Raw genomic sequence first — 13,808 nt, forward strand, 5'->3', positions numbered from 1 at the left:
CAGCTGATCCTTGGTAGGAGCCAGAAGTGAAGACGTTCAAGGCCATGGTGACTTTGAAGGCTACTGGCAGGGCATGGCAACCAGTGCTGTGAGGTACGAGTTCTTTGGCGGCAAGGGCACAGATGTCTGTGACCATCTGCCTCGAGAGTCACAGTCTCCTAGTTCTTGGTCATCTCCGGGTAGCTCCATCGTGGGTGGTAGATCCTGTGTTGAGGGTTTGGCCTCTGTAGCCTTCCTGCCCCTCTTTCTTCTCCTGTGCCCTCCTGATACCTGGAGTTCTGCCCTTCCTGCAGAGGGTGTTGCCATTGGGCCAAAAATCTGACAGTTGTGCCCCCATTGCCTTCCTTCTGGGCAATTATCCTTGGCAACCTTGCCCCCTGTTCTTCTGCCCCCACAATGCCAGGAGGTACTGACCCTGTTCAATGCCTGGGCGCAGAATGCCCACTCTCCCTACCACCTGTGCAGCACCAAGGGTACCCCCCAACTACCGAGTGCCCTTTTGCCCTGCTGACCTTCTTATGGGGCTGGGATGATGCCCTTGGACAGTCATGACTCATTTCCCAGTCTTTATCTGCCTTCCTTCAGTTGATCTGTTTCTGAGGGCATGGGCTCCTTTAAAAATTTCAACATCCAACCTTGACGAGCTCATAATGAGCTTTTATACTGCTTTAATTGGCCTCAATTGGGATAACAGTGGGATTCCTTTCCCACCCTCCCCCCAACCCTGGTGAACATTGCCAGTGCCAGGAACGGTGCCCTGTAACTGATACATTGCCGGGCACTGGTATTTTCAGGGCCCCCAACACCTCCATTCCCGCTTTCAGGAGGCCTCAAAAATTCAGCCCCAAATCTTATTTGTTGAAATAATGATAGGATATGATGGATTTTGGTAGAATAGCTGGAAAGAAACCGGTTCCAATCACAGCGGGGTAAGTAACCAAAGGATACAGATTTAAGATCATTGGCAAAAAACCCACAAAAGAGTTGAAGAGAATTTTTTTTATACAGCGAGTTGTTCTGGTCTTGAATGCACTTCCAGAAACGGTGTGGAAGCAGTTTTAATAACTTTCAAAATGCAATTGTATACACACTTAAAAAGAAACAAAAACTGGAGGGCTATGGATCAAGAACGGGGGAGTGAGACTAATTGAATAGTTCTTTCAAAGTGCCAGCGTGATAAACCGAATGGCCGCCTATATGATTCAATGAGTGAAAGCTGAGGAGTTTAGGATAGCCCTTAAAATACATTCTGACAGTACCATTTGCTTTAATATATAGGGATAGGTTTTAAGAATCATGCAGAGTTTCATGTGACAAGAGTGTATATCAGTAATTCAGTATACGCCACAGGATTTTCTGGGGTATACTGAATATCCCTCAAGCAACATCACTAAAAGATCACTGAAAGAGATTATCTAATTGCTGTTTGTGGGACCTTGCTGTGCTCAAACTGGCTGCTGCGTTCCCCACGTTATAACAGGGCTTCACTTCAAAAGTACTTTATTGACTGTAAAATGCTTTAGGATATCCTGAGGCCAGAAAAGGCACTATATAAATACCAGTTCTTTCTATAATTGCTGAAAGCAGTTTGAAGAAAGACTTTAAGCGATTTGAATAATTCTTTTGTGCTATTTGCCTGTTGTTCATTAGCCGCACTATAATAACTGAGACGTTGCAAAAATAGTTTTACACACAATTGTGTATTTTCAAGTTTCTGCTTGTGGTGTGGAACCACAATAGCTGTAATTATAGAATTAGGTGTGGAGGTCAGAGCACCTGCTTTGTTTTGTGCCACATTTCACAGTGAAGAAACTCGGACTTTCTTTTAATCTTTGATTCTTCTCCAACTTTGCTTAAGATAAGATTTAGCAACAGATTTTATATCATTTATGCTGGCTCCTCAACCTTAATTCAACCTGCCATATAAAATAAGCATGGAAGGCAAATGCTGTTTCACTTGAAAGGGGTACTGGACTGTTTCCTGTTGCACTGAAAGTTTATTTTGGATTTTGTTTTGGTTGCTTTAGTTGTTTTTCACTTGTTTACATTACTTCCTGTTATCTATTACTGATTTACCTGTTAATGCCTCCAATAACTGAAAAATATATTTCAGAATTTGGTTAAATACAATAAAACCTTGTAAGACAAATGTTGTGTGCAAGGTGAAAAAAGTAAGATTCTGTCAGCTTTTTCGGCATAGAATTACATAGGCTGTACAGCAAAAAAAAATGACCATCCTGCCCAATTGGTCCATGTCAGTGCTTATGCTCCACATGAGCCTCCTCTCACCCTATTTCATCTAAACCTATCTGCATAATCTTATATTCCTTTCTCCCTTATGTGTTTATCTGGCTTCCCCTTAAACGCATCTATGTTATTCGCCTCAACTACTCTTGTACTAACCAGTTCCACATTTTAACCACTCTCTTGGTAAAGAAATTTCTACTGAATTCCCTGTTGGATTTATTGGTGACTATCACATATTTATGGTTCCTCTTTTTGCTTTCCCCCACAAATTGAAACACCTTCTTTATGTTTACCCAAGGTAACCCTTTCATAATATTAAAGACTGCTATCATGTCATCTCTCAGCCTTCTCTTCTACAGAAAAAGAATCCCAACTGTCCAATCTTTTTTGATAGGTATAACCTCTCAGTTCTGGTATCATCCTTGTAAATAAACAAGTAACATGACTCGCATCACTTGGTATGTCTCCTTGCTTTGCAAAAAATTGATTTTCAGTTCATCACCCCTTGTTGTATTGAGCGAGCTGTGGCTTCTTAACTTGCTGTGATTTTCCAATTAAAGTCAAAGTTTTCTTATTTCATTTTCACCTGAACAAGGTTGTATTTGTTTACAGATAATTTCATCACCAAATTCTAGGATGGAAGTACCAGAAAATATCATTGGTGGACTATTATCAGAGCTTGTGTGATTGTCCCCACACCTCTTTATTCATTATGTTTTATGGCAATTCTTTTATGGGAATTTCTATATTTCATACAAGTTCGTTATTGTAATTCTAGGTTGACCTATCTTTTTGCTTCCACCCAGAAAATAATGACTAATTATAGATTAGGTGGAAAAGTGATAACTTATGAAAGGATGGTTGCTTTGTGTTGGATTTACAACAACTTGTATTTATATAGCGCCTTTAACATAATAAAATGCCCCAAGGTGCTTCACAGGGGCATTATAAACCAAAATACCAAGTCACATAAGGAGACACTAGGCAGATGGTTAAAAGCTTGGTCCAAGAGGTAGGTTTTAAGGAGCATCTTAAAGGAGGAAAACGAGATAGAAAGGCAGAGAGGTTTAGGGAGGGAATTCCAGAGCTTAGGGCCTTGGCAGCTGAAGGCATGACCGTCAATGGTGGAGTGATTTAAAGAGGCCAGAGTTGGAGGAGTGCAGATATCTTGGAGGGTTGTGGGTCTGGAGGAGATTCCAGAGATAGGGAGGGGTGAGGCCATGGAGGGATTAGAAAACAAGATGATAATTTTAAAATCGAGGCATTGCTTAACCGGGAGCCAGTATAGGTCAGCGAGCAAAGGGATGATGGGTGAATGGGACTTGGTGAAAGTTAGGACACAGGCAGCAGAGTTTTGGATGATGTCAAGCTTAAAGAGGGCAAAAGGTGGGAGGCCAGCCAGGAATGCATTAGTCAAGTCCAGAGAAAAAAAACTTGCATTGATATTGTGCCTTTCACAACTATCAGACGTTCCAAAATGCTTTACTTTTGAAGTGTAGTCACTGTTGCAATGTAGGAACGACAGCAGGCAATTTGTGCCCAGCAAGCTCCCACAAATAGCACTGTGACAATGCCTAGATAATCTGTTTTTGTGATGTAGATTGTATGATAAATATTGACCAGGACACCAAGGATAACTCCCCTGCTCTTCTTCAAAAACACTGCCATGGGATCTGTGCACTAAAGCATGGCTACCCAACCCAAACCCGACCAGACCCAGCAACATTTGTCAGGTTCAGGTCGGGTCGAGTATCCCTTCTGGATCCAGCATTTGGCTCGGGTTGGGTTGGGCTGGACGTGGATAGTGCAGCCTTGTTCCGGGAAGTAATCTTCAAATGAACATTCAGGACGTCAAGGCGGGAAACGTGCAGTCTGGACTCCACACTTTGCAGAAAAGCCTGGCTACCCAACCAAACCTGACTACATGTGTCGGGTGTGGTGCAGGTCGGGTCGGACATTTAAAAAAAATTAAAGGACTCGGGCCCAGGTCGGGTTCGGGTTGGCCGTTGTCGGGTCAGCCCAGCTCGGGTTTTACATTTATACCCGAGCCACGCTTTACAGTGCATCATTTTTTTTTTATTTATTCATGGGATGTGGGCGTCGTTGACTTGGCCAGCATTTATTGCCCATCCCTAATTGCCCTTGAGAAGGTGGTGGTGAGCTGCCTTCTTGAACTACTGCAGTCCATTTGGGGTAGGTACACCCACAGTGCTGTTAGGAAGGGAGTTCCAGGATTTTGACCCAGCGACAGTGAAGGAATGGCGATATAGTTCCAAGTCAGGATGGTGTGTGGCTTGGAGGGGAACTTGCAGGTGGTGGTGTTCCCATGCATTAGCTGCCATTGTCCTTCTAGTTGGTAGAGGTCGTGGGTTTGGAAGGTGCTAAGGAGCCTTGGTGCGTTGCTGCAGTGCATCTTGTAGATGGTACACACTGCTGCCTTCTGCTGTGGTGGGATTCAAACCTATGTTCCCAGAGCAATACCCTGGGTCTCTGGGTTACTAGTCCAGTGACAATACCACTACGCCACCACCTCCCCCATTATGTGCACCTGAGAAAGTAGACAGGGCCTTGGTTTAATGCCTCATCCAAAAGATAGCACCTCTTGACAGTACAGCAGTCCCTCAGTACCACACTTGAGTGCCAGCCTCGATCATGTGCTCAAGTCTTGGGACTTAAACCCACAATCCTCTGACTCAGAGGCAAGAGTGCTACCAACTGAACCACAGCTGACACAAAAAAACATAAACATAAAACATGAACATTGAAGGAATAATGGACAGGAAAAGAGTCACTGGTCCATTCAACTTGTCCCACACAGCTGCTATGCCTTATACACTTGCCATCATATATACACTTGCCATCCCACCGAAAACCATGAAATCTCCTGGCGTAAATAACTGATAAAATCTGAGATAATCATCTAAGAGCCCGTCTTTACTCTCCCGAGTAATGGAAGGAATCCTAAACACAGTACAGATGTTTGGAATTGCACAGTTTGGATATTATTGTTTGGAAAACTGTCTCCTCTCAGCTTCAACTGCTGCTCAAGCACTGACCGGACAAACAAAAGCGAAAGGCAACCAGATGGGCGGGGTTTGAATGACTGACTGGGCGTTTACCCAATTGAAAGTAGGTTTTCCGTTTGATTGATGACCAGTCTGCTTCTTTTATTGGCTAAACCGCTCGGAATGTCCATAAATAGTCTGCTGTGAACAAGTAATTAACTAAGGCGAGGCTTCTTATTGGGTGTGGTACAGTTCCGGCCAAAATCTCACTTAATCTCTAAGAACGATGACTGAACCGATAAAGGCGACTTCCTTTTTGGAAGATATAAACAAACCAACAAAGGACAGAATTAACGTTTAATTTTGTTGTTACGTTTGGAAAAGCCGAACTAGGGCCAGCCAGCAGAACTATCCAATCAGTGACCGACTCAGCTTTGATTGACAGCGGAGTTAATCAATCGTGAGGAGGCTTCTTTTTGCTTTGGTAACAGTGCCCAGTTTTTAAAAGCTCCTGATTGATAGGCCGCTTGACCAATCAAAAGTTAGAGCGTGAGATTTCTTTTAATCTACCGCCTCCCTGTTCGGTTGCCAGCGTGGTTGTCGAATGAACAGTAGAGCTAGCGATGATTGACAGGCACTTTAGCCAATCAATAATTGAGGCGATCCCCCATCCCCTGCTTCGAGTCGGTTTGCCCCCACCTCTGGTGAAGTTTTCGTTTGTCATTTGGGGAATGAATGGGGTGTTGGTTTTTGTTTAGTGGTCGTGCGGGGCGGATACACCAATTTAAAGCGTCCGTTTTACTTATTTGTTGTTGAATTGGTTTCGTCCCTCACCAGGTCGTTTTTTTTTATTTGCTGAGGTGTTGTGGACGGAGACGATGGCCGAGCTGGTGCAGCGTCTGGGCGCTTGTTTTCCGGCCTGTCAGTCCAGCCAGAGCGAGCGGGCGCAGCGCAGGAGGAGCCGGGAGATCGACGCCTTACTGGCCCGGGAGAGGCGCTACGTCCGGCGGTTGGTCAAGATACTGCTTCTCGGGGCTGGCGAGAGCGGCAAAAGCACTTTCCTCAAACAGATGAGGATCATTCATGGCAGGGACTTCGACAGCAAAGCGCTGGAAGAGTTCCGGGACACCATCTTCGAGAATGTTATTAAGGTATCTCAGCAAATACAATGGGTGTGGGGGGCCCGGGGGAATTCCAAGCTCCTGGTCTCTGTTATCATTAGGACCGAATAGTATCCCTCCTTCCACGCACAGTATTAGAAGTGGTGTTGAGGTGCTGCTGTCCAAATGTCCTCATTTTTGTCGGCATGCAATTTTAAAATAGGAAGTAATGTGCAATTCTTTTTTTATCTGTGGAGGTTTTTTTTATGAATTGTTAATTCCTGGTTTGATGGAGTAGAACATCGCTTGTGTATATATATATCTCCTCTGCTGAAATACATGTATGATGGTTAAAGACATCAGATTTGTTAGCCCCCTTCTGAAGTGGGTCTTGTAAGTTTTTCCTTTGTGATCAGCTGAAAGGGATCGTTAACTCTGCTTTCTTTGTTTGTGATGATCAGCTGGTCGAAGTGGACAACTCCACAGGGTGTATGATGAGTTAAAATGGTAAACCTGTACTTTACACTGATTTATCTAACAAGTTGTCTAAATATCAACTGAAACTGTGACGAATGGTATTCAATGTACAGCAGGCTTCTCTTGGCATCTATAACATGTTTGGTACTTAATGAATTACAGTTACAGATATACTACGGTTCTGATGTAGGAGTATATATTTGTTCCTGGAGACCTGCTGTAGGGTGGCAATTAATTGTTTTGGTCTGGAAGATGAGGTACATCAAGAAGTTTGTCGTATGTTAAACTTAGATTTTAAAATCTTCTGTAGCGTACTTAAAGTGGAAAAGGCACCAGGACCAGCTGAGATGCATCCAAGGATACTGAGGGTGGAAATGGTGGAGGGACAGGCCATAATTTTCAGTCTTCCTTAGACTCTGGGGTGTGCCAGAGGACTGGAGAATTGCGAACATTATACCCTTGTTCAAAAAAGGATACAAAGATAAGCCCAGCAACTACACACCAGTCAGTTTAAATTCAGTGGTGGGGTAACTTCGATAAAGAATAATTTGGGACAAAATCAATAGTCACATGGACGAATGCGAGTTAATTAAGGAAAGCCAGCATGGATTTCTTAAGGGGAATCATGTTTGATTAATTTGCTGGAGTTTTTTGAGGAGGTAACAGAAAGGGTTGATTAAGGCAGTAGAGTTGGTGTGTTCATGGATTTTCAAAAGACGTTTGATACAGTGCCACACAACAGACTTGTGATCAAAGTTATAGCTCATGGAATAAAATGGACGGTAGCAACGTGGATATATAATTGGCCGAGTGACAAGAAACAAAGAGTAGTGGTTAATGAATGTTTTTCAGGTTGGAGGAAGGTTTGTAGTGAAGTTCCCCAGGGATTCGTGACCTTGTCCTTGGTGTACTGGGTACAATTTCAAAGTTTGCAGATGATCCGAAACTTGGAAGCATTGTGAACTGTAAGGAGGATCGTGTAGAACTTCAAAAGGACAAAGACAAGTTGGTGGAATGGGCAGACAGGTGGCTGAGGAAGTTCAATGTGGAGTGATTCATTTTGGTAGGAAGAACAAGGAGAGACAATCTAGCATAAAGGGTACAATTCTAAAGGGGGTGCAGGAGTAAAGGGACCTGGATGTATATGTGCATAAGTCATTGAAAGTGGCAGGACAGGTTGAGAGCACGGTTAATAAAGCATACAGTATCCTGGGCTTTATTAATAGAGGCATAGAGTACAAGAGCAAGGAGGTTATGTTGAATTTGTACAAGACACTTGTTTGGCCTTAGCTGGAGTATTGCATCCAGTACTGAGTGCCGCACTTCAAGATGTGAGGGCATTGGAGAGAGTGCAGAAAAGATTCACGAGGATGGTTCCAGGGATGAAGAACTTCAGTTATGAAGATAGATTGGTGAAATTGGGACTGTTTTCTTTGGAGAAGAGAAGGCAGAGAAGTGATTTGATGGGGATGTTCAAAATCATGAGGAGTCTGGACAGAGTAGGTAGAGAAACTGTTCCCACTCGTGAAAGGATCAAGAACGAGAGGGCACAGATTTCAATTAATGGATAAGAGAAGCAAAAGTGACATGAGGAAAGACTTTTTCACGCAGCGAGTGGTTAAGGTCTGGAATGTGCTGCCTGAGAGAGTGATGGAGGCAGGTTCAATTGAAGCATTCAAAAGGGAATTAGACTGTAATGTGAAAAGGACGAATGTGCAGGGTTACGGGGAGAAGGTGGGGGAATAGCACTAAGTGAATTGCTCTTTTGGAGAGCCGGTGCAGACACGATGGGCCAAATGGCCGCCTTCTGCACTGCAACGATTGTGATTCTGTGAGTTGGTAGGAAAGGAGTGTCTTGCACTGTGTTTAGATTATGAGAATACAGTACAGTATATTTTCACCTCTATGGAATATCTTCTTTGGCCTCCTTGTCTCGAGAGACAATGGGTAAGTGCCTAGAGATGGTCAGTGGTGTGTGGAGAAGTGCCTGGAGTGGCTATAAGGGCCAATTGTAGAATGACAGACTCTTGCACAGGCGCTGCAGATAAAATTGGTGGTTGGGGCTGTTACACAGTTGGCTCTCTCCTTGCACTTTTGTCTTTTTTCTTGCCAACTTTGAGGGAAGGTGGGATGTGAGAGGGAAAATAGGATTAATGTAGGATTAGTATAAATGAGTGGTTGATGGTCGGCACGGACTCATTGGGCTGAAGGGCCTGTTTCGGTGCTGTATCTCTCTGACTCTAGCTTTCCTGCCAACTGCTAAGTCTCTCCGACTCACCACTCTTTAGTCCCGCCTTTATGGCTGTCCCCCAGCTCTGGCGATCACTGGCAACTGACTCCCATGACTTGTGGTCAGTGTCACAGGACTTCATGTTGCATTTGCAGACGCCTTTAAAGCAGAGACATGGACGGTCGGTGGGTCTGATGCCAGTGACGAGCTCGTGGAACAATGCGTCCTTGGGGATCCTGCCATCTTCCATGCGGCTCGCATGGCCAAGCCATCTCCAGCGTCGCTGGCTTAGTAGCGTGTATATGCTGGGGATGTTGGCTGCCTCGAGGTCTTCTGTGTTGGAGATACGGTCCTGCCACCTGATGCCAAGGATTCTCCGGAGGCAGCAAAGATGGAGTGAGTTGTGACGTCGCTCTTGGCTGACGTACGTTGGCCAGGCCTCTCTGCCGTAGAGCAAGGTACTGAGGACACCAGCTTGATACACTCGGACTTTTGTGTTCCGTGTCAGTGCGCCATTTTCCCACACCCCCTTGGCCAGTCTGGACATAGCAGCGGACGCCTTTCCCATGCGCGTGTTGATTTCTGCATCGAGAGACAGGTTACTGGTGATAGTTGAGCCTAGGTAGGTGAACTCTTGAATCACTTCCAGAGCATGGTCGCCGATGTTGATGGCTGGAGCATTTCTGCCGTCCTGTCCCATGATGTTTGTTTTCTTGAGGCTGATGGTTAGGCCAAATTCATCGCAGGCAGCCGCAATCCTGAAGATGAGTCTCTGCAGGCACTCTTCTGTGTGGGATGTTAATGCAGCATCGTTAGCCAATAGGAGTTCCTTGATGAGGACCTTCCATACTTTGGTCTTCGCTTTAAGACGGGCAAGGTTGAACAACCTGCCATCTGATCTTGTGTGGAGGAAAATTCCTTCTTCTGAAGACTTGAACACATGTGAGAGCAGCAGTGAGAAGAAGATTCCAAACAGTGTAGGTGTGAGAAAACAGCCCTGTTTCATGCCAGTCAGGATAAGAAAGGCATCTGATGAGGCACTGCTATGCTGTATCGTGCCTTTCATATTGTCATGGAATGAGGTGATGATACTTAGTAGCTTTGGTGGACATCTGATCTTTGCTAGTAGTCTGAAGAGACCCCGTCGGCTGAGGAGGAATATAAGGACATAAGTATTCTGAACTGTCTTTGAGTTTGATATATTGTATTACAACTCTATTATTTCAATTTTTTTTTTTGAATTAGTACAAAACAAACTAACTCTGAAGTAAATCACAACTTGGTACCACTATATAAAAAGTCTACATTTATTTTAAGTGTTTTCATTTCCTTCATTTTTTTGTGGCAAAATCTCCTTTCAATGTATTCTGTAATCATCTTTTTATGATATAATACAGCAAAAACCAAAAAGTTAATCATTTTCTTTTTCTAATTCAAGAAAATAAACCTTCTGGGGTCTGGTGAAATTTTCAGTTTGTTACAGGAATGATTTCTGTAACTGATATCCATAAGTTTGCAGGTTAAGTTTGAGTTTTCACGTTTTTAATTGCATTTTGCTAAAGTGACTGTCTGCTTAATATAAATGCTTTCTTATATTGAGAAGCCTAGGCAAAAGACCATAGCCCATTGTATAGGGCACCACCAAGGCTGAAAAAGGTAATAAAGGACAAAGTAAATTTATAAGTGTGAGTTCTATAATGTCAAAACTAAATCTTTATGTTCTGTATATTGGAGGAGGAAGGAAGGGTTTTGAGGTCCAGGGACTGGGGACAACTAGATGGTGTAACAGATCTTTATTTCAAGAAAGTGAGATTGAGGAGGAATAAGAAAAAATATCAGAGCAGCATTACTGATTTGTGATGACAGGATGAGTCAAGTTCTGTTTTCATTATATGGGATTCTGGAATATTTACTGGTGTTGGGAGATGGAATTGTGAAATTTAATCTCAATGAAAATTGTAAATAAATGGGCCATGGCAATGATTCAGAATAGAATCATCAAATGATATGGCACAGAAGGAGGCCATTCAGCCTATCGTGCTTATTCTGGCTCTTTGAAAGAGCTATCCAACTAGTTCCACTCCCCTGTTCTTTGTTATAGCCAAGCAAACGTTTCTCTTCAAGTGGGCTGGAGGTGGTGGGGGAGGGGGACATTCCCGTCTGCTTCCCACCCCAGCTGTAATTTTACAACTGGGAGGGCAGGGGTAGGTGACAAATTGCCCACCCACCTCAGGCCAATTAATGGCCCTTAAATGGCGGCAGGTGGGGAGACCACCAGGTAAACCCCGGTGGCCTCCTTGCAGGCCCGGGGTTGGGGGGCCCTCCTGATTGGGAATTCCTGCCCCATGGACCCCCCACCCCCCCCCCCCCCCCCCCCCCCCCTCCCGGCACAAGCCGCTTCCTATGGAGAACCTCTTCTACTGCCCCCCTGTCAATCGATTGTCCCTAGCAAGGCCCCAGACACAACTCAGTTCCGGGGCCACCTCCATTGCTGATCTGCTTGCTGGCTGCAGTGGCTATTGCTCCTGCTGGTGCTGCTGGGACTGAAGAGCTGCTGGCCCACTGATTGGACAGGAGGTCTTGGAGGCGGGACGTGCAGCTTCAGAGGGGTGGAATCCTGCCCGAGGCCAGTTAAGGGTATGGGCCATGTAAAATCACGGCGTGGCTGCTGTGCCAAAGTAAATTTACGGCCATTTACTGCTTCCATTATCTTTTTATTCAGTGCATTCCAGATCATGTTGCCTCTAGTTCTTTTGTCAATTACCCTAAATCTGTCTCTTCTGGTGACTGACCCTTCTGCCTCTTGAAACAGTTTCTCCTTATTTACTCTATCAAGCCCTTAAATATTTTGAACCCCTTTATCAAACCTCTAGATCTTTGCTGCTGTAGTCTCTCAATGTAACTGAAGTCTTTCACCCAGTGCCATTCTAGTAAATTTCTTCTGTACCCTCTCCAAGTTCTTGATATCCTTCCAATAGTGTGCTTAAAAAGAAAAAGGCACACAAGGTTGTGGCAAGAAAATATAGGCTAATGTGCAACAAGCTTACCTTTGTCCTATTTCCATGGAGTTTCCTCATATTTAGAAGCAGTGTTGCTCTTTGACAAACGTGCCTATTCTCTAGTTAAATGCTGTTAAGCAGGCAAGAAGCATGAAAGGGAAACCAAATTTTTTTGTCGGGAGCTTTAGTATGGAGAAAATGAGGGTGTTCCATTTGAGATAAAAGGAGGTCGTGAGGCTAAAAATGTCATAAGGTGAACAACTAAAAGTGAAGCCAATTTAAAAAAAATACCAACCTTGTATGAGTAACTAATTGCTATTTCTTTTGATCACATTAAATAAAAGGCCAGACTGGTTGGGGAAAAATAACCTGCATCTTAAACTGTAGGAAAGGTGCATATGTGCAAATAAAGTTTGGTTTGCTCTGTGGCAAAGTTATTTTTTAAAGAACTGATTTTCACATGGCAATGTTGTGGAAGTATGTAAGAAATAAAGAAAATATTCCACAGTTTATGCAGTAAGTCATTGGCATGGAATAATCTATTGTTTATAGTGCCATACAGCTGCACCAAGAACAAAAGCAAATATGCAGCTTTCTTGAGGCTCAGCTGGTAAAAGACAAAGGATGTCTAGAGGGAGTGCTTTTTGTTCAAAGTATTTATAGAAGGAAACAAAGTTTCCTTTTATTTTCATGGATATTTTTGTCAGTTTTGTCACCATCCTGGAGACCCTCATCCATGCCTTTGTTATCTCCGAGGCTTGACTGTTCCACCAATTTCCTGGCCAGCCTCCCGCTTTGCATCATCCAAAAGCTTGAACTTGTTAAAACTCTGCTGCCTGAATCCTAACTCTGAGACTCAAAGTCCCATTCACCTATCGCCCCTATTTTCGCTGATCCTACATTGACTCCCAGTCCAACAACGGCACCATTTAAAAAAAATTCTCATCCTTGTTTCAAATTCCTCCATGGCCTCGCCTCCATCTCTCTCTGCAACCTCCTCCAGCTCTATAAACCTCAGATCCCCATGCTCCTCCAGTTCTAGCTTCTTGTGCATCCCTGATTTTCATTACCACCGTTGGTGGCTGGGCCTCCAGCTGCCTCAGACCTAAGCTCGGGTAGTCCCTCCCTAAACCCCTCTACCTCTCTCTTCCTTTAAGACACTTCTTAAAACCTCTCACCAAGCTTTTGGTTGGTCACCCGTCCTAATATCTCCTTGGGTAGCTTGGTGTCAAACTTTTTGATCCTGTGAAGCATCTTGGGAGGTTTTTCTACGTAGGCTGTATCCCGGGTGGAATCCCTAGTTTCTGTTGGGCTAGCTGATCTCAGCCAGGACAGACTTAGGGCTTCCACATTTTTTTTTAAAGAGTATCCCTAGGTTTGGGAGTGAAAAATGTTGTTTTGAACATTGACAATTGAAACATTTTACTTGTTATTTCACAATATATGTGTGTGTGTCCACGTGTGAAAGTTGGTCAGAGCACGGTCTGCCTTAGCTGTGGCACTCTTTGCATTCAGATAACTTGCTTGCACTCATTGTGTAAGTGTGTAGGTGAAGAATGACCACTTTAGCAAGATGTGAAAGGGCATTTGATTCTTTGGAACTTTTTATACATTTGGGAGGGAGGCAAAGCGAGTCTGTCCCTATTTGCCACCATTTGGTGTTGCAATTAATTCTGAATTTTGTAATGAGTTTTACTATGTTTGCAGGCCTTTTTAGGATTGTTGATGAAATATGTTTGAAGGATTGAAC

General features: G+C 43.9%; 1 protein-coding gene across 1 annotated transcript in view; it reads left to right on the plus strand.

Annotated features, from left to right (window-relative positions):
* The first annotated feature begins 5,961 nt into the window (after positions 1-5,961).
* The window catches only part of LOC137383274 (guanine nucleotide-binding protein subunit alpha-12-like), a 165,293-nt gene continuing 157,446 nt past the window's right edge, over positions 5,962-13,808 (plus strand). The window contains exon 1 of the mRNA XM_068055826.1: positions 5,962-6,403. Coding sequence (XP_067911927.1) covers positions 6,131-6,403 — 273 coding nt within the window. The 5' untranslated portion in view covers positions 5,962-6,130. The remainder of the gene's footprint in view (positions 6,404-13,808) is intronic.

The sequence above is a fragment of the Heterodontus francisci genome, chromosome 24 (assembly GCF_036365525.1).
Source record: "Heterodontus francisci isolate sHetFra1 chromosome 24, sHetFra1.hap1, whole genome shotgun sequence".
Lineage (NCBI taxonomy): Eukaryota > Metazoa > Chordata > Chondrichthyes > Heterodontiformes > Heterodontidae > Heterodontus > Heterodontus francisci.